We start from the raw sequence: 24962 nt of genomic DNA, 5'->3' as shown, positions 1-24962 counted from the left end.
AAATTTGTGTCACTAGTTTGGAAAGACATTAATGGATGTGCATTTGATGTTGCATTCAGTGTCACCGATCTATGCGCCAGACTATAAATGCGCTAGACAGTTTTGTGAAGAGATGTGTTGATTTCAATCTTGATTTTCAATTTTCCAATTTAGCCACAGGGTAGCAGTGTTTAGTTAATTTGTAAATGTGCTTTATTTTATGCACCACATTAGGTCTATAATTCAAGCAATTTTGAGACCACACTCTTCATCTGATATCATTGGGTGTGAGATTGGACAGAGCCTAGGGTGTGATTTGTAATGACTGACTGGAAATGAAGTCGTAAGCATTAATGAAGCTGTACTGCAGAATTGCACAGCAGCTATGCAAGTTAAGAAACACCCCTGTGTGTTTCAATGGTTTTAGAGCGTTTTTAATCAATTGTTGATTACTTCAGACTTTAATTTGTAAATGGCAGCACCACTGACAAAAGCGTGCGTGCATAGGTGTGTGTGGTGGGGTGGGGGGTGATACGTCTGTGTGTGTTTGTGTGTGTGTGTGTGTGTGTGTGTGTGTGTGTGTGTGTGTGTGTGTGTGTGTGTGTGTGTGTGTGTGTGTGTGTGTGTGTGTGTGTGTGTGTGTGTGTGTGTGTGTGTGTGTGCAAGGATGTGTGTTTCCACTAACTCTGTGAAGAGGAGTAATTGGAGAAAGGAGGACGGTGAGGTGTTGAAAGGAGTGATGGGGACCTATAGGCGAGACTGAAGGTGATGACACACAGGGCAACTTTTTGAGCAACGTTGGTGAGCAATGTTGTTTGGGCACTTTCCCAAGCAACATTAGGCAACACATTTTTATCAGCAGAACTTTAAAGGGGCTATATGTAAGCCTGACTAGCTTTTTGCTAGTGAGCTAAATGATTTCATACTCTCCACCCCAAGCTGATTGGCAGCATTGTATTACTAAGTTTGCACACCCCTACCTCCTCTCCCTTTCCAGAAGTAAACAAAACGTTTGGCCAAGGGTGGGGGAGGCTGAAGGCTACATGTTGCATGGAAACATTTATATGATTGAAAGATATCTAGGCTACCATTAGGGTCTCCATCAACATCATTTGACATTTACATGTTGCATTCACTTAACTGCAGGATAGCCATGCTTACTCGGGTAGGTGAAATTCAATCCGACACTCCAAAAAATTATGGATTGAGGCTCTGTAGTAAAAAAAGAAGAATTCAATTTCTCCACGAATTGACAAACACTTTAACTGACATTAGTTTAGTCTCTGATATGGGATTTTAGCAATTAAAAACAGCATTGCTGTTGTGTTTGACATCATTATGACTGTTATTTCTTTGCATTCTGTTGCTACTGTATGTAGTTAGATTTGAACGTTTTAACTAAAATCTTACATGTAGCGCCTTTAATCATCAATGGGCAACTTGTTAGGGTCATCCAATCAGAATACTAGAAACCAGTCATCTGATTGCACGGCAACATTGCTCAAATGTATTGCCCCATTTATCATCACCTTGAAGGAAAATACATCTTATCCAACAAGCTAATAGAAGAAACAGAAGAAAAACAATAATATATTCTTGTAATTAATGATAAACAGTAAAGAAACATATTAATTTACCCTCCATTTACTTCATCCATGTATATCATTGTAAATGGCATTGCATGTCTACATTTTATGGACACGTAAGTGACGTCATCGTTGGGGATGTCAACAATGTAGCAGGTCAAGGGAGGCGTGTCCTGCGCGTGTGGCTAGACGCATGAGGACCAAGATGCTTGCGTGGAACAACGCGACTTCTCCACGTTCTCTGTACGTTTAAATGATCATACCGCAATGAGTAATCGATTACCTTTGTGTTCGGTTGTCGAAAGTAAGATAGAACAAGCACCTGAGCCTTGCAAAATGTGGAAAAACTGACGGCTGGAAAGAGACAAAAAAAACAGGTAAGCGACAAGTTCATTGTGAATACCTCCCCATTTTCATATCATTATTTCAAATGCAACTGAAATAACTTATGAAACAGTCCAATGCTTATTGGCGTTGTGTTCATAATTTGATTGGTGTTGTCCAATCTGAGGACAAAGAGGCAGCCTCGTGAAACTGTGCGTAATGACAGGGGGTTCCTGCATTGAACTTGTGCAGGATTTGATCATCTCTGCAGTAAGTTAATTCCCTAGCTCTATTGTATGTTCTTTGTAGGTATTGCATGTGTTCAGGAGAAAATGCACTTCACAGCAACCAATTTGCAATCAGAGTCAGTCAGGAAAGAAAGAAGCACTGCGTTTGAATTCCAGGGCAGGAGCATGACATCACTGTTTTGAATTGACATCGGAATCGGTAAGAGAGACTATGATGTTAGCAAGTTGCTACCAGATCGCCAGATCATATCAGATCAGTACTGAAATCGAATCAAACACCTGCAGTATGCTTGGCATAGAGGCCAGTGACAGCATTAGAGGACAACTAACTTTAATCGCTTGTAAGAGAGACTTTCCTCAAAAGCAGAAGGAAGTTAGACAGGACATTAACCAGACAGAGATAATCCTTAAACCAATTTATTAATATTCATAAACCATGTGAATGATTGAAATAAGGATTTATAATTTAAAGTACAAGTTGTTTTTGTAAAGGTCAGGTGGATGAGGATGATGTTGGACTGTGGATGGTGTTTGCACTGCACACATGCACACATGCACACATACACACATAGACTAGACAGTATAGTACTAGACAGAGCATGTTTGAGAACAAAGTCCCTTATATAACTGATCATGTGAAAGATCATACTGAATATCGTAGTGCCATGCTGTTAGACTTATTCTGCTCGGCTGCACAAAGAATATAGCTTACTGAGGAATTTTACCTTCAGGCGTTAGACCATCTTCAGTCATGAAATCATGTGAATTTAATTCACCAATATACAAATCACATTTTTCAACCTAAGGATAAATATAAACCATTCTATATAAACAGTTCTAAGACAAATATAGCAATTGATAAAAACAATAAATGGCAGGTGACTCAAAATTGAATACAGACATTTCTTTTGCGTTGCTTGTGTGTCACATCTCGTTCTTGGCATCTCAAAGTCATGGCCTAATTCTTGGAAAGTCTTACAGACTCCAGGTCAGTATCCAAGGAGGATGATGAAAAGAAAAAAATATGTTCTCCATGTGAAACGCACCCAACCAGCATGCGACCCATACAGCTGAGCAGCATCAAGGTCTCCTAGGTTTAACAGGGCCATCTACAGATGTTCTGAAGGGCCTGTGGTCATGAGGAGGAGGGCACCCATGATATTGTTAACGATTTCAATCGGGGAGAAACATCAAACAGATTGAAACTGAAAAGGAGTTCTGTATAGTCTCATGGTGTTGTGTATGTTTGAGCGTAATGTAGGGGCCTATCTCAACAAACATGCCTACACTGCAATTAGTTCAGTTGTCTGTATACAAAATTTAATCCAGCATAATTTGCATATATTTGTGTGCGGCCAGTCTTATGTAAGTCGGTTGGCGCTGAATTTTGTACAGTTTGGCTCAGTGTACGAGCCCTAGTGTATGACTCCACATACGATCAGGAAAAGACTTGTGTCAGTCTCTGCCCATGGGTATCTGAAGTGATGTTTAGTGGGGAGGAACTAGCTCTTGTGAGAGGTAGGCTACTTGTTTTCCATATGTTTTATTTCTTGGTGGCTTCAAACTTAGAACATTTGGGAAGTGTAGACAAACCAAGTACATTTAGCGCTCAGACAAGAAAACTTGCCCTCTAGCAACACGCAGGATCACAGTTAGAGGTGATTGCAGATCACACACAGTGAGCTTGTTTACTGTCAATGTTCATTTTCAATTGTATTATTTAATTTCAGCAATAGTCTTTGCCTTCTTGTCGGTAACTAACTTAAATAAGGTGCTCGTACACTGAAACTGAAACTTGTATTGATGCATCTCCTTTCAGTGTTTAAGCCATGGGAATTTTCACTGCTACAATATTGTTTAAAAACTTATAACAATCTTACCAGCATTCTCCACCCCACCCATCCATTCTCCATCATATAAATAAGTAGTGGAAAAAGGCAAGAGCTATATTATATGGGCAGAATTGTGAAACTGTCTGGTGTAACACATAAAACATCAAAATGGCTATTTTTCCAAAGCCCTTGAGTATGTCTTTAAGGTCTAATCATTCATGTTAACTAACTAAAGGTACAATAGTCAAAAATGTCTGATCAAGCTGGCATTCCCCTCCCTCTCTCTGTCTGACTGACATCCTGGAGGCCTTGTAAACCATTTTGAACCTCTCCTAACTCCTTCTTTTTGGTTGAAAGCTGAAACGGTTCAGGAGGGAATACAGCGTCTGTGCTGTGGAGTATCTCTGCAATGCTGCCCGGGCCGATCAATGAGACTGGCTCACAGAACCCTTTGGAGACATGCCTACAAGTCTAATTAAAAAGGTTACAGTAAAAAAAAGATTAAAAAGTAAAAGAAAAATCTTTTATGAAAACATCATGACTATACTTAAGTGTGTACATGCTATAAATATCGTATTGATTGTATTTTAAGTGTATTTATTTTCTATGCAATTAGATATTTGTGAGAATCACATGATCAATCATTATGTTACAATAGTTTTCATGCTCAAATGTTTGCATTGTTGCTGGTCATGAGTGGAAATGAGAATTTTTCAAAATTCTATCCCTTACAGTTTTTGACTCTGGTCAGGAGCTAGCATGGGTGTAGCAGGTAGTGGTGGAAGAAGTATTCAGATCCTTAACTTACTTAGTAAAAGTACCAATACAGCAATGTAAAAAATAATCAATTGCAAGTAAAAATCCTGCATGAAAAATCCTACCTAAATAAAGAGTAAATAATTATTAGCAGCAAAATGTAGTTAAAGTAGCAAAGTTAAAGTACTGGTTTGGTCCCTCTTACTGATATATTATTATGTATTAAATCCTTACACTATTAATACTGAAGCATCACTATTAATACTGAAACTGCTGGAAGTAGAGTTAGTTTGAACTACTTTATATGCAGTTTTATACACAGGGAACCCAGATAAATCTGAGGGGTCATTAGATGATTAATGGAAGAGGAAATAAATAAAAACAAAGCTCTGATACACAAATCTGTTTTCAGATTTTGACTTTTTGTTTAATCTTTGATTTTTGGTGATATATTAGATCATTTGAACATTTATCGAAAAATTGTGTGAGAAGTTTAGAGGGTAAAATCACTATTTAGTGGAGCTGTTACCAACTTATAGACATTTGAAATGTGACCCCGCAAAGTGACCGTGGTTACATGCATTCGAATAACTGGCTTAGTCGGACTGAAATCGAATTATCCGTTTCATGTAAACACCTTTGTAAGGTGTCAGAAGCCAAAAAGGTTGATCTTTTACAATGTGTTGTATTTTAAACGCTTGTTATATTATCCCCTGTGTAAAATCATCATCTATAAAGTAACTAGTAACTAAAGCTGTCAAATACATATGGTGGAGAGGAAAGTGCAATATTTGCCTCTGAGATGTAGTGGAGGGGAAGTTAAGCAGCATAACATGGAAATACTCAAGTAAAGTACAAGTACCTCAAAATTGTACTTATGTACAGAACTTAATAAATGTACTTAGTTACTTAGTTACTTAGTGTGCGTTCCTTTCCACTACACTGGTGACATGTCTCTTACAGATCAGGACCTGCTCGATGCACAACACCGCTGCCATTCAACATAAGATTGATTTGTAACATGAGGTCTCTGTGTGGTGAAGGGATTCATTTTAGCTTCTGAACTATTTTTTCTTCTAACTGCTTTAATAGCATTGTGTTATTTTGACCCTGAAGAGACAGGCTGATGCAACAACTAGAAATGGCATCTCGAATGTTAATTGTCTATTTCAAAAACACACAAGCTATTGCAAGTGAACAATACACAGCTACTACTCAGCTGTATTAAGTGTGGTAAAAAAGGTGATTTTAATTCATCTGGATTCATTACAAGGGCAATGTGTTTCTCTACTACTGCGGTCAGACAGGGTAGGCAAAGAGAAAAAAGGGATTGTGTGTTTATGTATGTGTGTAGGTACGTGTGTGTGTGTCTATGCTTGTGAGTGTATATACTTGCGTGCGTGCATGTGTGTCTGTGTGTGTGTGTGTGTGTGTGTGTATGTGCATGTGTGATTGTGTGGGTTACCCTGGGGGGACAAGAGAGGGAGAGACAGTTTGGGGGAGTCGTCTGCTCAAGCCTTTTGATCTGGCTGAATGTCTGAATTCTCTCTGCCTCCTGCCTCAGATTGTCTGAAGTCGTTCCACTGTTCTTAGTTTCTCTGTGAAGCTGCACCAAGACCCACTGGAGAGCCACAGTCAAACCTGTCCGCACGTCACACAAAACAGAGACATAGATAGAAGTATGGTTTTAGTTTTCGTCATGTGGAGATTTTAACGTCAAAGCATATATCCATGATAAAGAAAGACATTAGAGAGCAGTAGAGAGGAGTACTACCAGAGTTAAAATGTCTGAAATAAAACATAAATTAAAAGGGTTAAGTGATGTTTTTTATGCTGTGTTGAATACACTGAGCGGCTATATAAAACCCAGCTAAAAATTATTAGTCAGTCATCGGTCATTCATCAACCTGATCAGAGGATCATCAGTAAATGTCACTCGCGTTCTTCACCATAAAGAGATTTCTTTATTATATATATATATATATATATATATTTATTTAATAAAATAAACAAATAACAAATTAACAAATAACTATATAATAATTATTATTATTTGTTTTTTAAGTGTTTGATTATGAATCTATGTGTTCTAAGGGTCGGACTGGAGGATGTGGTCTGTGGAAGAGCAGCCTGGGGGGCTCATGTATGTGTACGAGTGCCCGACACACAGCTCTAGCCTGCTGCGGAGCCTGGAGGCCCAGAGGAGGGAGGGTGTCCTCTGCGACGTGACCATCCTGGTGGAGGGGCGGCAGGTCTGCGCTCACGGGGCAGTGCTGGCAGCGTGCAGCGGCTACTTCCTGCAGAGGCTCCAGGAGAGGAAGGACAGGGAGGCCGTCTTTAGTCTGCCCCACACAGTGAGTCATGATTCAGTGGTACTCTGGGTCAACATGCAGGAATGCTAATAAGATGATACCTGCAGGTGCCACAGCGCAGTTTGGTTCACTGTCCAACAATGTGTTCAAATAATTAGGATAAATAAATATGCATAGGATAGCAAGTAAACATGTGGACACAGTCATACAGATCAGTCACTCTAAAATGTAGAATACAATTATTAATCAGTTTCTGATTAGATTAGTGATAATCTAACATGCCTGTTGTGGTTATGTGTGTTGTTAAAGCCCCATTACGTGAGAATTGTTATTTTTTGCTACTGAGCTCCCCCTAAAGTTACGGAGTGTAGCTCACTTTTACACCACTGTCGTAATTACAAATCACGCTTCGAGACCCCCTAATGGACAGTGTACACATGTATTTGTCGACAAGCTGAAGGGTAAAGACATTTGCAGAAGACAAAGAAGCATGTAGACTGACAAGGTAGAGTAATATCACCAGATTTTACACAAATATGACTAACAAAAAAAAGAATGACAAATTTTAAATAAACATTGGCAGGGATGTTTATGAACTAGCAAGACGACAACTTTCCTAACACAACCTAACATCAAGCAAGCGCAACACAAGACACACAAGACACAACTAGGGCTGGGCGGTATGACGGTATATACCGTGCAACGGTAGAAATGTGTCTACCGGGAGAGATTTGGCCATACCGTTTCAACCGCGGTATACTCTTATTTTGAAATCCAATCGATTTATTTTTAGATAATGACCTCCGAACTATACTTCATCCCTCATATTATACAGTAACTCGCCAAAACAATAGACATTCCTCCAAAAATACCTCTTTAACGATTTTGTAGCCGTTTTGTGATTTCTGCTGAGAAATAAAATAGAACTCTAAAGTTTCAGGTGTTGCGTAGCAACCCATTACTTCTCGTTACGTTAAATGACCGGACTACTTGCGGAATGAAATGAAAGAATGTCAGCGGTCATTACATTTTCGCAGCAGTGAAAATAAAGAAATTACAGAACTGCGAACGTTGGGGTGGCCCATTCAAATCAACGGAACTTTTTTGAACATTCTGAAGAGCCGTATAATACGATACCCAGTACCATTTTGAAGCACATAACCTGCAAGGACTGTCGAGCCTACTTGTTGAGTAATCCTCGACTGTTTGGCAAGATTCAATATAGTGAAAAATATGGACTGAAAAGTGTCTAGTGTAGGCATTTATTTTTCAGTATTTCAAAGTGAATGAGCTGTGAGAGCACAAGAACAGTGAGCGTCTAGCAGCGATTATCATATCAACGGCGAGTACGGCCAAACCAACGAGATTCTAAGTAGTATGGAGACAAAACTTTTTTTGGTACTCCACGTAGATCATAACCCCTTGAATATAAAAACGACTCAGTGAAATCGGTTGAGAAATATAAACGCTATCTATAGTGCTTTTTATCCAGAAAAACTGCTGCTCCATCATTTACTTGCGTCTGTTTACAGACCAGTCATCACCTCGTCATCACGTTAGCACGTCGCAGCAATAGGCTGAGGCGGTCAATGGAGCGTCTATGTATATATGTCTATGTGTAATGGCCAACTTCTTAATTTTTTTATTTTAATATGTGGCCATATAAAGAAAATATCTCATCATTATTGCGTTAACATATGGACACACATTGAAAAGAAAGTTTTAACACTTGAGTTATCTTCTGAAAGTACATTAAAGAACCACTGAAACATAAGCACTGGACTAAATGCCACAGAAAGATTTTTCCTTTTTTTTTTTTTTTTTTAACATACACTTTGCTTTTATTTTACTATTTAAAGATTCAATGGATACTGGCCACTATTGCTTAGGCCAATAGCCTATTGAGGCAGTATTGTTTCTGCGCCTTAGTGTTCTTAAGGGTCAATAAATAAATGTCTGTGGACACATTTCGCCACCGCTGAAGTGTCCTCTTTTTCAAAAACCCAAATCTGGTCACCCTACGTATAATAAACCGTGATATATACCGTAACCGTGAAATAAAATTACAAATACCGTGATAGAAGATTTTGGTCATATCGCCCACCCCTAGACACAACACAAGCGAATAAGTTATTACTGACTTGTCCAACAGAAAGAAGACCAGCTCTGCATCTGACTTGCTTGGTTACTCTCTCTTTTTCTCTTCCTATCCTCCGACAATTTCTTCATCGCCACTGCCATGATGTCCATACAGAGAACACTGCGCTAGCTTCCTCTTATAGCTAGCACATAGGTCTAGTTGTTGTTGCATGAGATGGTGCCATAAAGCATTACGTAGTTCTCGAGGTCTCGTGCCCTGTATCCCAAAGTTACATAAGGCAATACTAGGCGCACCAGGCGTGCTGGGGCAGTGGCAAAGACGCCATTATCCATATTACAAGTCAGTGTAAAATGATTTTGAAGCTGTTATTTTAAGGTAAAATTGTTGCATAATGTTACTTTAATGTCTGTTTGTTAACAGATTAATGATAATCTAACGTGCCTGGTGTGATTATGTGAGTTATCAATGTATGTTGCGGTGTGGGTTCTTAACTGTCCTTATGTCCTTAGTATGGATTCTTTACTGCGAGTTTTCCATGGTGTGGATTTTACTGGAGTATAGATTCTTTACTGTGTGTTTTCTCTGTTATGGATTTTCTGTCTGTGTGCACATGTCTGTGTGTGTGTGTGTCTGTGTGTGTGTGTGTGTGTGTGTGTGTGTGCGTGTGTGTGTGTGTGCGTGTGTGTGTCTCTGCTGTGGCGTGGCCTCGTTAGCTGAGCTGGTGCGGGCACTAAAGAAGCCTCTGACGGCGCGAGCTCCTCATAGAGATGAGGCCTCTGTAGGCGGCAGCAGCAGCTGCTGAAGCAAGCTGGAAATAGATCCCCCCAACCCCCAAGCCCCAGCCCTCACACCCACCCACCCCCACACCCAACCCCCAAGTCCTTTATGTATGTGCAGCTTTGGGAGAGCAGACTGCTTTAGGGGTGGAGGGGGGGATTTTTTTTTGAAGCAGTACGGTACTCACCCACACACACACACACACACACACACTCACACACACAAAGATTGCCACTGCCCCTGGCTTTCACTGTTTTCTGTGAGTTAAGTGAGGGTGGATTGAAGAGGTTTTCAGTGTCCCTTTTTTCTATTTTCTCTCTTTCTTTTTTTCTGTCTGTCCCTCTTTCTCACTCTCTCTCTCGTTTGGCTTGTGTTCTGCCTCTCATTCTCTCTACCTTTCTCTGTCTCTCTCTGTGTCTCTCTCCATCTCTCCCCCCCCTCTCCCTATTAATTTCTCCTTTTATTGTCCAACTCATTAGCACTTGAGTTTAATTGCACCATATAATGACCTGTGTGTCTGCAAACTGTACGCTAGGGAAATAACCTCTGCATTCTCTTCTGCAGGTCACTGCCAGGGGGTTCGCCCCACTGCTGCAGTTTGCCTACACCGGGAAGTTCTCGCTCAGCAGGGAGAGCCTCCAGGAAGTCCTCCACTGTGCAGAGCAGCTACACATACGCGACCTGGAGGAGTCGTGCTTCCCTCTCCTGACCACACAGCTCAGTCACGGCTCCAAGGATGAGTCTCTGAGTCCAAAGCTCACCACGACTAGTCCTCCATTACAAACTGACCAACAGGTTGTTCACTCGGAACCCTGTGAAGTCTCCACCCTTTGTTCTTCCAGTGAAGAGGACGTAGGGGAGTCACCACTGAGTCAGTCAGACAAACATATGACCTTTGACCCTCCTCAGTGTTCCGCCACCTCCACTGATGGTGTCCAGCGGTCTCAACCTGGGTCTCCAGCCCCAGATGAAGCAAGCACTGGGGAGAGGAGTCTGTCTGGCTGTAGCTCAGAAGTAAAAGTAGAGGAAGAGGCGATGATGGAGTCTGATGGTGAGTCGCTCAGCTCTAAGCCTTTAGACAGAACTTTTAGCACTAGTGTTGCTGCAGGCCTACGCTCCATCCTCAAGAATAAGATGGAGCTACGCCTACCACATATTTCACATCAGTTTCTGGATAACAGAGTCATTTGTACAAACCAGAAACATGGGCTGCAAGAGGCTCAGAAAACCAACCACTGGTGTTTCAACCAAGAATCACCTTTGACCTCTGTTAATCCCCAAGTCATCCCCTCCAAGTCATTGAGGCCTCTATCCAGGGGTGGGATCTGCAAAGAAGAAGCAGGGCTGAGTAGGACCAGTGTTATATTTACCTCAGGGTTTCCCAGGCAACCAGAATTTCCAGCACATTCCGGCCCTGATCCCAGTCCACTCTCCACGTCCACTCAGACTGTCTCTCCTGAGAACTTGGCGTTGTCTTGCTGTTTCACTCACAAAATCAGCAGCCACGGCCAAGTTAAAGAGTGTCATCCAGTTTCTCACAATGACCGAACTGCAACCTCCACATATTACTCCTATGATGAAGGTCAAATTGGGAAATCCTCTCTCAGTGTTCCTCCATCTGACATCTCCTGCTTCCCTTTCCCACGGATGGCCTACTGCCTGGCTCTGAGACCGCCTGATCCGAGCAGGGCCAAGGACTCCATCTTGAGCCCAGTGTCCCCCCAGATCAAGACAGAGAAGTGCTACGACTCCAGCTCCAGTGACGAGTCGGGCTCCGTCTCCTCGGGAGACTATGAGTCATCGCATGCTAAAGACCGAGGGTCGGAGGTTAGTGCATATGCCTGCTCTGTTCATTTAACCCACAGACTTGCTTGTCATATCGCAGAGCCCACAAGCACAGTTCACAGGAAGTGCCCCTGAATGTGCGGCTTTAAAGTTGACCATGAAAAGCCTGAAGTTAATGAATGTAATGCAATGTAGCTTCAGTTGACTGATCAGTGGATTGGAAATGCATTTCCAGTCCAGTGATCAGTCAACTGAAGCTGAGGATGAGTGTTCAACTCATTATTCATCTCATAACAGGTAGCTGCTTAGCCAGGAATAGGTCTTGCCCTGGCCTGGCCTTCATCCGTGTCGAAATCACCTGTTATATGAGACTTGAATGAATGGGTAGAAAAGCACTATATGAATGCAGTCCATTTACCATTTACCATTAATATGCAACTGGCAGATTAGTGAGCTTTTCATGCAGGTGATAGAGGTCTCCTGGTTAGAGTCAGATGTGGAGGATTTCACTGGAGTGACCTGCATCCTGTGCCTCCAAACACTGCCTCATGATTTTGACCTTATCCCACATGTGGTATCACCATCCATGTGTGAAGCACATTCACCTTTACTGTGGGCTGATGCTGAAAGCATGCATATCCTTTTGATTTGTGTATACTCAATAGCATAACCCATCCAGATATGAGAGCACAACAACTGAACTACTCTCAGTAACTCAGTAGTTGAACCAAACTTAAACAGTAATATTAACCTGCCACTCATATATGAAATGTTTTTTTTCCTGCAATGAATGCTGATGCCTAAGTTATTTTTGTACATCCAAATAGGTGCATTAGGTTTCAATGGTGTGGCTTCAAAGATAAGGCTCTAGTAAGGGTAGAGGGCATACATCTGGGGGTTGGGGTAGGTTAGTGGATAGGATTAAAAGAGTTAGGTTTAATGTCGACTATGACAAGCAGCATGCAGTCAGAATACTCCTTGATTTTCCTTTCCACTTCCAAGACAGCATGGAGTAATTGATCTGCCTCACTACTGGAACTCGTTGTTCTAGTATTGAATTCGGAAGTTGGAACACTGGATTAAAAACTGAAATTATCTCAATTCCCTGTAGTTCTTTTTTAGATCCTCCACTGAAGAGAATGGATCTTTTCACAGGCTAAATATTGGTCCTATCAGATATCTGTGTTGTTCATGCCTACAGTGTTCTTTTGATTTTGTTGTTCTTAATGGTGCCACATAAATGTTCTCTAAAATAGCGGGGTCTGCTTTACCACTGTGGCTCTCATCACCACTTACATCCATCTGCAGTGTGTGTGTGTGTGTGTGTGTGTGTGTGTGTGTGTGTGTGTGTGTGTGTGGAGGATAAAAAATAGGTATGTGCCAGAGCAATATCCCTGACAGTGAAGTCACATCACATCACTCCCAAATCACCACAAGCCATCTAAAGCCATGCGCTGCGTTTCTCGCTTTGCAGCGAGAGCCCTCTTTGCTTTCTCGCTGTGACACGGCGCTCGAGGCCTGAATGCACTGTCACCCCATTAGACTGGCTGGGCTCCTGGCTGTGCTGCCCAGCGCGGGGAAAGTGGAGCGGGGGGCCTGGTGTGTCACCCCCCCACACTCCCCGTGAAACAGATGAGGCCCACTTCTCAGCCATGGCCCATTTACAGAGTAATGGCCCAGCCAGGCCTGGGACTCTGAGGCAGGCAGTGACAGCCAGGATTGATGAAGGCTGTACAGGCTCTCTTTGTCACCGTAGCCTTATCACTGGTGCAACTGGAGTGGTCTAGTTAAATATAGACATCCATCCTTCTCAGGAGAAGAAGGGGAAGATACACACACAAGGTCAATGCTGAAAGATGTGACCCTCTCTCTCTCTCTCTTGCTGTACACCCCTCCCCCTCCTCTCTATCTCTATCGCTCTCTGTTTCTCTCTATATATATATTTCTTTTCTGTTTGTCGTCTTTTCCCTTCCTGATTCAATTCGTATCAATTTATTTTCAAAATGGTGAGGATTTCATGAGTTGTCAGATACATTTAAAAACTGAGTAATTATTAAAAGTCCCCCTTCTTATCCCTGTCTCTCTTTCATTTTGTTTCACTAATTTTCCTGTCATCATCTCTTTCCTTCCTGCCTGTCTGACCATCCATCACCTCAACAGTTTAATACTAGCTTTGAAAAGGTTACAAGCCAATAAGTAAGCCCTCTAAAAGCCTTGACCTTTGTGTTATCTATAGAATGTCAATCAGTAACGGCTAACCGCTCACCAGGCTCCTTCTTCAGCATCTAGCTCTCAGCGTTACCATGACAATCCCTCCTCTCAGGAGTTGTGCAAGGCTGATGTTATTTTTGTCCATCAGCATAGGAATAATGACCTTAGTTTCAATAATTTTTTCTTCGTGTATTTATTTTATTTTAATGCAAATACAAGCTAGTAGCCAATTAACCATACCTTAATTGTCTATCAAACTGGTCTAGTTTTCAATAAATCCATACAATAGTTATTCAAATTTTCCAGCACATTTGCTGGCATTGATTTTGATAATAGTGTGACACTGACTCAATCATGGAATATCGTTATTGGTGCCTTCTCGTCCATTCTATCTCTGTGTGGTGTTCTAATATCTTCACCATTTCCAGACTGTGCTCAGGATGTTTTGCCATTATTTGACTACACTGCCATCTAGTGGTCAGCTGGCTGCAGTGCTTTCAGCTCTATTCTGCCTTTTGAAGTTGCAGTGGTCAGAAAAAGACCTGACAGAAACAGTAGACCACCCAGAGCTCAAGTTTCAATCAAGAAGATCTTCACAGTTTCCCACTCTATCAGTGCAAAATAACTAAACAAATATATTTTATTATATATAGTAAATGTTTACAAATGCTTTAGTCAATGTTTTTAGCATGTTGGGTGCATTGGACCTTTGTAAATCAAAAGATCCCATTCATTTTAAGACTCATTTAGCTAATTAGCATAAACAATCTCCAGCATTTAATATGACTTATGATTTACTAATAGTGAAATAGTTAATGCAGGTAACTAACATTAGCTATGGGAATCTTGATGCAGACTTTACCCCCGTTTGTATTTGCAGGTAAACCTCCCTCTCCCTGTGGATCAGCTCACATACCTCCCCCGCAGTGACTTCCAGCTGGTGATGAGGATGCACAGAGTAAGCCCAGAGCAACTGGAGTTCATTCAGGATGAACGGCGCCGCAGCAAGAACCGTATCGCAGCCCAGCGGTGTCGGAAGAGGAAGCTAGACTGCATTCAGAACCTGGAGGTTGAGATACACAAACTGGTAAGATAGTACTGTTGGTGTGTTTGTGTGTATTTATCTATGGTTTATGTGTGTGTGTGTGTGTGTTTGGGGGAAGGGAGAGTAAAATATGTGTGTGGATGTACGTATGTTTGTGTGTGTGTGTTTCAGTGTCTGAGCAATAGGTTTGCATTCTGTGTGCATGCTTTTAAGTGTTTTAAGTGTTTCTGGTAGACATCTTCTAGATTTGCAGATCATTTCTCTGAACTACTGAAACCCTAGGGGTTTACAAAAGCCTGAACACTACATAAGCCAGGCCACATTGTGATAAGCTTGTCTGTTGTGTGATGTACACTGTGCAGGGTAGGATCACACTGCCAGCACACTGTAATATTTATATGAAACAAATACACTAAAATGTGTGTGTGAAACCACATTAAAACATTAAAACATCTAACCTATCTATGTGTGTGTGTAGACACAGGTATGGAAGTAACACACCGACATGTGTATGTTAACACAGATATGTGAAACTAACACTTAAATGTGCGTGTGTGTGTGGACGCAGGTGTGTGAGAAGGAGTCGCTGCTGAGAGAGAGGAAACAGCTGAGAGCCTGCATGGTGGACCTCAGAGAGAACGTCTCCTGTCTGAGCCAGAGTGTCCAGAGTGAAGAACAGGAACTCCCAAACAAGGTTCAATCCATTATCAGTAACTGATTAAACTGGTTGAACTGATCAGAGGGTTCCATCGACTAGGAATCTAAAAGTGGTTACTGTTCTTAGCTTTGTCGGGATGCTTAGGCTCCATACCTCTGATAAGGTTCTTCTCTTTGAAGGTTCCTCTCACCCATCTGAGAACCAAAATCGCAGCAGATCAGTAGAGCATATCCCACAAGTGTTTTTGTGCTCTGAACCTGCTCTGGATTAGTTCTGATGGAAGCAAGCATATCTTTACCTGGAAGGGAAGATCAGTGTGTAGCCATCCTCAGTCTCCCCAGTGGTGCTCCACTTACTTGTTTGCTAAGAAATTACTGAAAATTGCATATCAACAAATGAGCTGCCCATGGAAATCTATTTCCAGGTATCCGTGAGAAACATTTCATTTGCGGGTGGTTTTAGTGAGATTAGATGACATCATTGTGATTGTTTTGTGATTGTGTTGAAAAACAAAATTGGGCTGCTGTTTAATTGATCCTTGCATTTGATGTAGCTACACTGGAAACTGTGTACTATTTAGAGATTAGAGCTTCTCAGTTGCCATAGTAGTGAGCTATGTAGAGGACACCACCACAGAGTTCTAGGAATAATTTTTTTTTTTCCAGATTTTTTTTTTCCAGAATTTTTTTCCAGTAATACTTCCAGAAGAGTATTACAAATGTGCCGTTACCTCTTAACTGACAAACAGTACACTTCCTTATCTTCCATATGCATTATGCTGTCTTTCACGACGTGGCCAAAGTTACTCAGGAATGAACTGTAGTGTTTGATAGCTATTTTATAGAACACATATGTGAGCAATAGTGAAGAGTAATGCAACCTCATTTGTACAATAGCAGATCTGATATATCTGCAATGTATATACTATTTTTCTATCAGTGTTTCTCAACAGTCTAATAAAAGTATGTGTGTTACATTCTTAATCACCTTTGGGTAGAGTTAGTTAGGGATCACATCAAAATCTTTCACCAGAATGCTGAAAAATATTGTATATTATTCCAATTAAAATGTTTTTTTTTTCTTTATATATTTATCATTTATAAGTACCAAGAGGCCAAGAGAAGGTCATGGAAACCTTTTCCACTACTTTATGAACTGTTTGCCTAGGAATATTGGACATTTCTCTTTTCTGTACAGTATTGCTGTAAACATTGATCTGTTTCAAACCATTAACTTTGTCAAGTCTTCATCGTTTATTCCTTATTTGTTATTTAGCAATGCCTGAAAAAAACACCTAATCTGATGATAGGACAACAGAGAATGCAGTTTTTGCAAGTAATTTCAGTTGTAAAGTCTGATTGTGTAATATATTTATAACCAGCTGATGGTAAGTAGCAAGATCTTCCATAGTAGCCTTCACACTTACCTGTGAATGACAATGTTAGACGATAAAGCAACATCGCAATGAATGCAAGCGTAAACTGTGATGTTTCCAAGACATTCCTGTCACAATGATTACATTTTATCTGTGCAATTCTAATATACCTCATGTTTTGGTCAAACTAGTCTTTAGTAGAGGCAGCTCTTGTGTTGTATTCTACTATTCTGTGTGCATGTTTTTGATGGTGCTTTGTTACAGGATACAGAATTTAATTACAATGTTGTTCCATGTGAAAAAAAACTCAACAATGTAGTTATCAATCCTGTTTGTAAGTGTTGTAGATATTTATACATTTATAAAGTGAATAAAACTGATGTAGCATGCCCAAATCACCTGTTGTTGTGCCTGACACCATGACTGACCGGTCAAATAGTGTGGGTAGGAACCTACACATAAACATAAACACAAACAAGCTTCTTTGTAAAGAAAAAAAAGCATTTTTAATAGAATTTTCGCTTTGCATTCTCCATGACAGTACAGTGCATCTGCCACTGTTACTGTCCCCCAGTACAATCATCAAAGAACATGTTGCAGTCAAAGTACATTAGCAGTTCAGAACCTCTCCTCCGCATCTTAAGTCTCTGGGCTTACGTCACATTTCATGCTTGTAAGTTCCTGCGCTTTTGTTCAGTTCTCCTCAGTCTAGAGGTCTTTGAAGTTCTTCTCCTCGCCCACTCTCTCACTCTACCGCCAATGGGAAGATTGTTTTTTTTTTCATTTCTCTCTCTGCTTTCAGGTATTTTTTTTAAGGTGCTTACAATAAAAACTCAGTAGAAAAAGCACTACATGTGTCTCAAAACAAACAAACAAAACAAAAAACCCAAAACCAGAATAAACGCTTGAAGTTGTCGGCTTTAGTGCCAATGCATTCCTAGGAGAGCAGATTGGAGTCTAACTGTCTTTGCCACTGATAACTCCTTTCATCGCTGCTGCACGGAGACGACCTGTCACCATCCTCTAGTCCTCTTAGTCAGTCTGTTCACTTTTTCATTATGGAGGAAATGTCCAAGAATACACTCTGAAAGAGAAATGACGCCAGAAAGTCGTTATGCACTGGCATTTTAAAAACAGGCAAAACTCTCATAGAAACTCTTATCTTTTGCAGCAGGTGTTGAATATAGTCGTAAATTCACTCAAACAAATGTGTATACCACACACTACACATGGATTCTGTTGGTATCCTGAAGTAATGAATACATTAATGCAAATGAGCCACCAAAAACATGGCAGTTGGCTTTCTAAAAGACCTATGGCCCTTTTGGGATTAACAGAGAGTAACAATATGCTACAAAGAGACGTACACAGCTGATCAGTCCCTCTCTAAATCAGTAGGTCAGAAGCCTTTAGTCTCAGCGCTTTACTTGCCATTGACATTCTCCGTCCTGGCGGCGGGTTCATGACCATGTTGTTGAGCGAGCCCAGCTCCGACCCTGAGCTCTGGCTGGTCTGGCAGCTGGACACGTTGGATGAGTCACTGTCCGAGGGCAGCCGCGCCATGAAGCTGGCCTTGCGCGGCGGGTGCGGCGGGTACGGCACGTCGCTGTCTGACGAATCCCGCCGAGCCTCTAGTTCCAGGACCCGGCTGGGCCGGTGCTGGGCCAGATGAGTGGCCAGGTGGGGCATTGAGACCGGTGCCGCCGCCATGTGATTGGGCTGGTAGGGCCCGCCGGGGTACTGGCCCTCGTGGGTTTGCTGGGCCAAACATGACAGCCTCCTGTGAGCCTCCCCAAGAAACTCGTTAGCAGCAAACTGAGAGTGTTGCTGTGTGTGTTGCTGCAGATGGGGTTGGCTCTCTGAGATGCCGTGCTGAAGCGCTAGCTGTGGCTGCTCCAGAGGCATCTGGAAGCGCAGACCCTGGATGCGACCCTGGCTGGCCAGACGCAGCTGCCGGGTCTGCTGGGGAAAACAAGAGACGAGGTGGCCACCACCGCCGCCGCCCTCGTTGATGCTGTTGTCCCTCTGTGCATCGCCACTCGGCAACACATCCATGGCTGCCAAATAGAGCGGGGGAGGGTCGGCGTGGCCCTCGGGGAAGAAGCTGGTCTGCACCAGCATGGGGTTTTTCTTCTGCGGCGACATGTTGGTGACCACGCACAGCTGCTGGAGATTGGGCTTGCGGGGCAGGTTGCCCAGGCTGTCGCTGTCGTCGGCGGGTCGCAGCCCCGTCAGCGTCTGCTTGATTTTCCTCACGCCCAGGTGCGATATCTCCAGCAGGTTCAGAAACAGCGACACGCACGCAATAACAATCATGAACACCATGAAGATAGTTTTCTCCGTCGGCCTGGAGACGTAACAGTCCACCATGTTGGGACAAGGCAAAGTCTCACACTTGTACAAGGGATCTAGGCCAATGCCGTATAAGATATATTGAGCCACTATGAAGCCCACCTCCACCACTGATCGGGTTAGGATATGAATGACATATGTACACAACAGGGACCCCTGCAGAGGAGCCTTCTTCACCCTCTTCTGCTCCTCCAGCTTCTTCAGCTCCTTCTCCAGTTTCCTGTGCTCCTCCAGCAGGGGCTCGACTTCCTCCAGCTCTGCCCGCAGCTGCACCTTCCTGCGGTGGCGTTCCTTCTCCAGCGAGCGCAGGCGGTAGAGCGCGTGGCCCATGTAGACGAGCGAGGGCGAGGAGACGAAGATGATCTGCATGACCCAGAAGCGGATGAGCGAGATGGGGAAGGCGCTGTCGTAGCAGACGTTCTTGCATCCCGGCTGCTCCGTGTTGCACACGAACTGGCTCTGCTCGTCGACCCACACATCCTCCGCCGCCACGCCAAGCACCAGCATGCGGAAGATGAAGAGGATGGTCAGCCAGATCTTGCCCACTATGGTGGAGTGAACGTGGACTTCCTCTAGAATGCCTCCCAGCAGGTTCCAGTCCCCCATGTTCACTGCCACATGTCTGTGCTGCCAGCGACCAGCAGAAAAATAACAGGCGGACGTCAACAAACAAACAAACCTGATTTTGAGAACATCCTACAGATCGATGGACCCAACTGCTATGTTGGGATAGTTATGAAGTAACCTTATTGTTTTTACACCCATATGTTGAATTATGAGGATGTGGTTTAAAAACAAACAAAGAAACAAACATGCCCACAAACAAACAAGCCACAAACAACAACAACAAACAAACAAACAAACAAACAAACACACAAACAAGGGAAAACCTACCTATCAATGGGAGGTGCTCTTTTCTTGGTCCTTTGTTAGCATATTTCCCAAACTCTCTCTGATCAGTCATTCATGTCACGTTCTGAGTGAGAATTTGCGTCTAATTTTAGCCGTGTGCAAGCCTGGTGCCTGTGCCTGTGCCAGTGTATCGTTAGCTGTAGTGACTGCTCCCGGGAGCCCTTGCATGCTCAGTTCACAGGATGCAGCAATTGATCTGAAGCTGACGGGACAATGCCCCATGGCATCTTATCAAGCAATTGTTCAAAACAGCATCACCCTCCCCACACACACACACAGGAGCACACCCACACACACACACACACACTCACACACACACAAACTCACTCACATGCATGCAGTCACACACAGACACATATCAGCAGTGCCAACCAGCAGAGTGCCTGTGAGTGTAGTCAATGTCACGTTCTCCATGTCCAAACGGGTGAACTTTCTATGTGGGTGTCCCACCTTTAAGAGGCCAGCAGACCCTTTTACCCTCCTTTAGCTGGGTTTCATCGAGCTTGCTTGTGTGTTCCTCTACACCCTTCATTTTGAATAATCTAATGTTTAATCTATGAAGCCAGACGAGTTAGTCAATATGAAATGTCCAATATCATAGCTAAGTGCATGGGGGACCTATTTTTTGGATTTACAGCCGATTGGTTCCCCAAAGGCAGATGACATTGCCCCTAAATCCCGTGTCCATTGTTACATATCTCTTAGAAGAAACATGGAATTCCGAATTGGAGCTTGAGTGTATACGTTGAATTCCATAAAGCTGGTGTGGCCTATCCTGTGGACTATCCCTTACAACTGCATGTTTGTGCTGTGCGATGCATTGTTGAGGTCTCATAAAGCAAGCAGGCTTCCCCCAGGCTTTTAATTAGCCTACCATCATAATGCTGACAGAGTCAATGAAGGATTGATCTGATCTCCTCTTCTCAGGAGCCTGAGCCTCACATCCAAATGCCAGAAGTCACATCAGGAACGTTTCATTATATAATGATGGACATGAAGAAGCTACTCATCCAAAGGAGAAGACAAGAGAAAAGACAGATAGACTAAAAGCTATTTATTTATTTATTATCTATATATCTGGGGTCAAAATTGTTTAAAAAAAACAGTTTGATGTAATCCTTCTGTGACTGAGGACAACATCTGAGTTGTATTGGTACGCATCTGTTGGGATGCTTTGAGGAGTCATAATGTCTTTCTGTATGTGTCGTATTCTTTTGCATGGTACACGATATGCTTTATCTGGGTTTGTGCTAATCCTGAAATGCTGCTGACAATTGATTTCACGCAGCAGTTTGTCCTGACTTTACACTTGCTGGATCAATATTTGTTCTTCTAAAGGGGACCAATGGAAATTATTCATTTATCAAATAATGCAGTTTTTCTTTGCGTCCTTGTGCGTTATAGAGTCACAGAGGTGTGTGATGTATACCTGTGGATGAGTTTTCAGTGGTTTTATATGTGATTTAGGGAGTTAGTGTGATAGCTTGTGACACGAGGGTTAGTGCTCTGGATTGCACTGGGCACGTGCGACACAGGGAGAGAGAGGGATGGAGAGAGACAGACAGAGAGAGGAGCACACACACACACACACACACACACACATGCACCCACTCATGCCTGTGGCAAGAGAGGGCAGAAGAGAGAGTAATTGAGAGAGAGATATAGTGAAAGCATGAGAGAGAGAGACAGAGAGAGAGAGAGTGAGAGGGGGAGGGGGAGGGAGGGACAAAGGGAGCAGGGAGAAGGGGGAGGCTGGGCACACATATGCCACAGTGACAGAAATAGCGGCACGTGAGACACACACAAACACAGAAACACGCACGCACATACAGAGAAGGAGAGGGAGAGGGAGAGGGAGAGAGAGAGAGAGAGAGAGAAAAATGAAGGAGACAGAGGTAAATACATAGAGAAAAAGCAGAAGCAAGGGGGAAAAGAAAGAAAAGAGAGAGGGATGAAGAGAAAAACAGAGAGGAAGAAAGAAAGACAGAGAGAGAGAAAGAAAGAGAATGAAGAGGGGGAGCAGCATTGAGATAATGCAGCCATGGCATCGCTTGTTGTTGTTTCCCTGGGAATGTAGTGGTACACTAGAATACCACATGGCAGATAATAATGGATTGGAACAGGGCCTGTGGGTCTGGGCCAGTCTAAGGGCCCATCCATCCAGTCTTGTCTCGGGTGCTGTCACGGTGCTGCTTTCCAGGGGCACGGTGACGCACACTAAATGTACCCCAAAGCCGTCCTGAGTGAAGAGGCAGGATGAAGCACACTAACTGTACCCCAAAGCCGTCCTGAATGAAGAGGCAGGATGAAGCACACTAACTGTACCCCATGGGCTGACATAAGAGGAGAGGAGAGAAGAAGAGGAGTCTGATGTGGATATGGCCCATATCAGGATCTCATCTGAGCCGGATGCAGTGCGCTTCATGTGAGTGAGTGAATAAACTAGCAGACGTTTCCCCCTGTTTAATCATGAAACATTCAGACATATCACTGGACCGACTGATTTCTCTGGAATGTGTGAGAGTATATTACTTAGATCTGCTTACTTTGTGCCAGGGTTTCAGCTGAGACTCTCTGTTTTGTTACTTTTTATCATATTTTGTTTTGCTCTGCTGTGTGCTTCTGTTTACGCTTTGACATGTGCTTCTGTTGTTCCATGTGTTGTCTCCACCCCTCACCTGTTACATGTCACTTCCTGTCATTGTTTAGTTTCCCTCCATTTCTTGCACTCACCTGTTTCCCATTGTGTTTCTCGTTGTCTGTAATTGGTCTGTGTACTTTTTTGGTTCTCTGTCAGATTGTCTCACACTTTGTCCAATTCATATCTGTTGTCGTGATCCCTTCTTGGTCTTTGTGTACCTTACTGCTCGCTTGTTTTTGTTTCTTTTTGTGTTATTGTTCCCTGCCCCTGTTCTGGGTTCTGTTTCGGTCTGTGTTTTGCCTGCCTGGATTTTGGTCATGTTTTCATTTTGTCAGTAAAACTGAATTTCTCTGCTACCCATACCTTTCGTGTCCTGTGCTTGGGTCCTCTCCAGTGAATCCTGACAACTTTTTGCATGTAAACAGTTACAGAAGCCCAAAGTACATGCCAGAGTAACAGCTACCTGAAATATCTCGTTGGAATTCCATCCCTTATTGCCCAATGATGGTGTTATTGCCAACAGAGCTGACCAATCAGAGCACACTGTCCTCATCGGGAGGGGGGTGGGGCTTAAAGACAAAGTGTTTCAGTATGAGAAAAACAATGTGGTTTTGGATCATTGAAGCATATAAATCTATTCTAGTAGACCCAACAATAAAGTTATGAACATTGAAAATGAGCAATTAAAAGCTTTAATTAAAAGTTTTGTAATAAATATGCAGACACAATGTACAAATCCAATATCATTATTGCTTATCAAGATTATAAAGATTACACTACAAAATATAATAACAAAAAATTATGTCAGAACATCCATGGAGCATCAGGATTCCCCCAAATACAAGGATCTCAACCAAACCCAAAGCAACATGAACACAAAGTTCTAACTAACATGGCGGCCCAGGGATCAATAACATAGCTTAAAATAGACTCAGGATTTAGCCTGAAACGAGCACATGAACAAGACAGAGCTAAACACAGATTTCTTTCATTGTCATCATTGATCCCTGACCAAAAATAAGAAACATTTGTTAAACTACCACCTCTGTGACATCACCTTCTACTACATCTGAGCATGTGTGTACATTTAACACCTGTTTAACACAAGTGTGCCTTAGAAGATATGACTTTTGTCTCGACTATCTCTGTCAGAAAAAAACAACCAGTGCCTCAATGTCTCAGTGTGTTTCTTGGGTCTGAGTTAGTCAGACTTACTTCGTCTAATTCCAGAGAAGAGCTGCTCTGAATTCAGATTTAAAGTGACAAAAAGAATGAAATGATGGCAGTGAGTTAGTACATGAGAGAGGCAGTTGTGTGGTTTCCCAAGCTTCACTCCACATCAAAACTTAGGGAAATCCCTGCTATCGCTTTTATATCTTATGAGAAGCATGCAGAGATGCTCAAGGGCCTGAAAATGGATACTCATGGATCACACGAGTGATGGAGGGTAGTTAACTGAAACACAACCTGTGAGTATCATTTTGCTCAAGGGTGAGCAGCAGTGTAATATACCCTCTGCGTTTGGGTATTTACCCTGGCAGTACAACACCAGCAGCATGAGAGACAAGGAAATTAACTCAGACTGCAGGTGAAACACAGTACAGTAACACCGGATTTGCTGTTTTTCTCACCATGTTGAAGAGCTGAAGTTACCACTGTTTAGGTGCGATTTGGTCTAATGTGTGAAAATGTTGAAGAAGAACTCAAACTCTGTTAAGCTGTGCAATGCCAAGTTTTGATAACACTCTTCAGGCTAATTCATTTGCTTTTTAAACATAATTCAGGGTTTAATTTACAGAGGGAATTATGCAGCATTTTGCCGCCAACATCCACAATTTCCTACACTGCTATGGTGCGCAATGACTCATTCTGACAAAAAAAAAACAACAACTGTGATTTAAACAAGTTTTACTGTGTACCAGTATTAGATACACTTTACAGGTTACAGAGGAAGCAGTTAGCAAGCCTCTCCTCAGTTGTTTGTTGTGTATAACATACCACCATTCAAACACCTCCTCTGACAAGAACAATCTACACATCACCATTCAAACATCTCTCCTGACAAGAA

The 24962-nt window shown here is 42.5% G+C and overlaps 2 protein-coding genes across 4 annotated transcripts; one reads left to right on the top strand and one right to left on the bottom strand.

The window, feature by feature from the left end:
• The first annotated feature begins 1711 nt into the window (after nucleotides 1-1711).
• Nucleotides 1712-17387, top strand: bach2a (BTB and CNC homology 1, basic leucine zipper transcription factor 2a). Its single transcript, XM_012836706.3, has 6 exons — nucleotides 1712-1942; nucleotides 6820-7079; nucleotides 10480-11742; nucleotides 14792-14998; nucleotides 15525-15650; nucleotides 15794-17387. The coding sequence occupies exons 2-6, from the start codon at nucleotides 6834-6836 to the stop codon at nucleotides 15836-15838; spliced, it is 1887 nt and encodes a 628-aa protein (XP_012692160.2). The 5' UTR covers nucleotides 1712-1942; nucleotides 6820-6833; the 3' UTR covers nucleotides 15839-17387.
• An 89-nt stretch (nucleotides 17388-17476) lies between these two features.
• Nucleotides 17477-23442, bottom strand: gja10a (gap junction protein alpha 10 a). 3 transcript variants are annotated; one of them, XM_031580595.2, is made up of 3 exons: nucleotides 23258-23442; nucleotides 18421-19968; nucleotides 17477-18073 (listed from the first exon to the last, which is right to left on the bottom strand). In XM_031580595.2, the coding sequence occupies exons 1-3, from the start codon at nucleotides 23309-23311 to the stop codon at nucleotides 18035-18037; spliced, it is 1641 nt and encodes a 546-aa protein (XP_031436455.1). In that variant the 5' UTR covers nucleotides 23312-23442; the 3' UTR covers nucleotides 17477-18034. The 3 variants fall into 3 exon arrangements, with proteins under 3 accessions (XP_031436455.1, XP_031436456.1, XP_012692159.2); XM_031580596.2 differs by lacking the exon at nucleotides 23258-23442 and adding an exon at nucleotides 20236-20576; XM_012836705.3 differs by lacking the exon at nucleotides 23258-23442 and adding an exon at nucleotides 20236-20576 and having other exon boundaries at nucleotides 18421-19963.
• Between the last annotated feature and the right edge of the window lie 1520 nt (nucleotides 23443-24962).

This window comes from Clupea harengus, chromosome 14 (assembly GCF_900700415.2).
Source record: "Clupea harengus chromosome 14, Ch_v2.0.2, whole genome shotgun sequence".
NCBI lineage: Eukaryota > Metazoa > Chordata > Actinopteri > Clupeiformes > Clupeidae > Clupea > Clupea harengus.
Note: the sequence above shows the minus strand (reverse complement) of the source record. Positions and strands in the feature narration are given on the sequence as shown.

Excerpts from the sequence above, each read along its gene's own strand:
- bach2a (XM_012836706.3), top strand. The coding sequence starts at position 6,834 with ATGTGGTCTGTGGAAGAGCAGCCTGGGGGGCTCATGTATGTGTACGAG. Across the intron at positions 7,080-10,479 it reads TCTTTAGTCTGCCCCACACA|GTCACTGCCAGGGGGTTCGC; the intron begins GTGAGTCATGAT and ends TCTCTTCTGCAG. Across the intron at positions 15,651-15,793 it reads AACAGGAACTCCCAAACAAG|GTTCCTCTCACCCATCTGAG; the intron begins GTTCAATCCATT and ends TTCTCTTTGAAG.
- gja10a (XM_031580595.2), bottom strand. The coding sequence starts at position 23,311 with ATGCAAAAAGTTGTCAGGATTCACTGGAGAGGACCCAAGCACAGGACA. Across the intron at positions 19,969-23,257 it reads CCAAGCACAGGACACGAAAG|CACAGACATGTGGCAGTGAA; the intron begins GTATGGGTAGCA and ends GGTCGCTGGCAG. Across the intron at positions 18,074-18,420 it reads CAGGACGGAGAATGTCAATG|AGTGTATTCTTGGACATTTC; the intron begins GCAAGTAAAGCG and ends TTTCTCTTTCAG.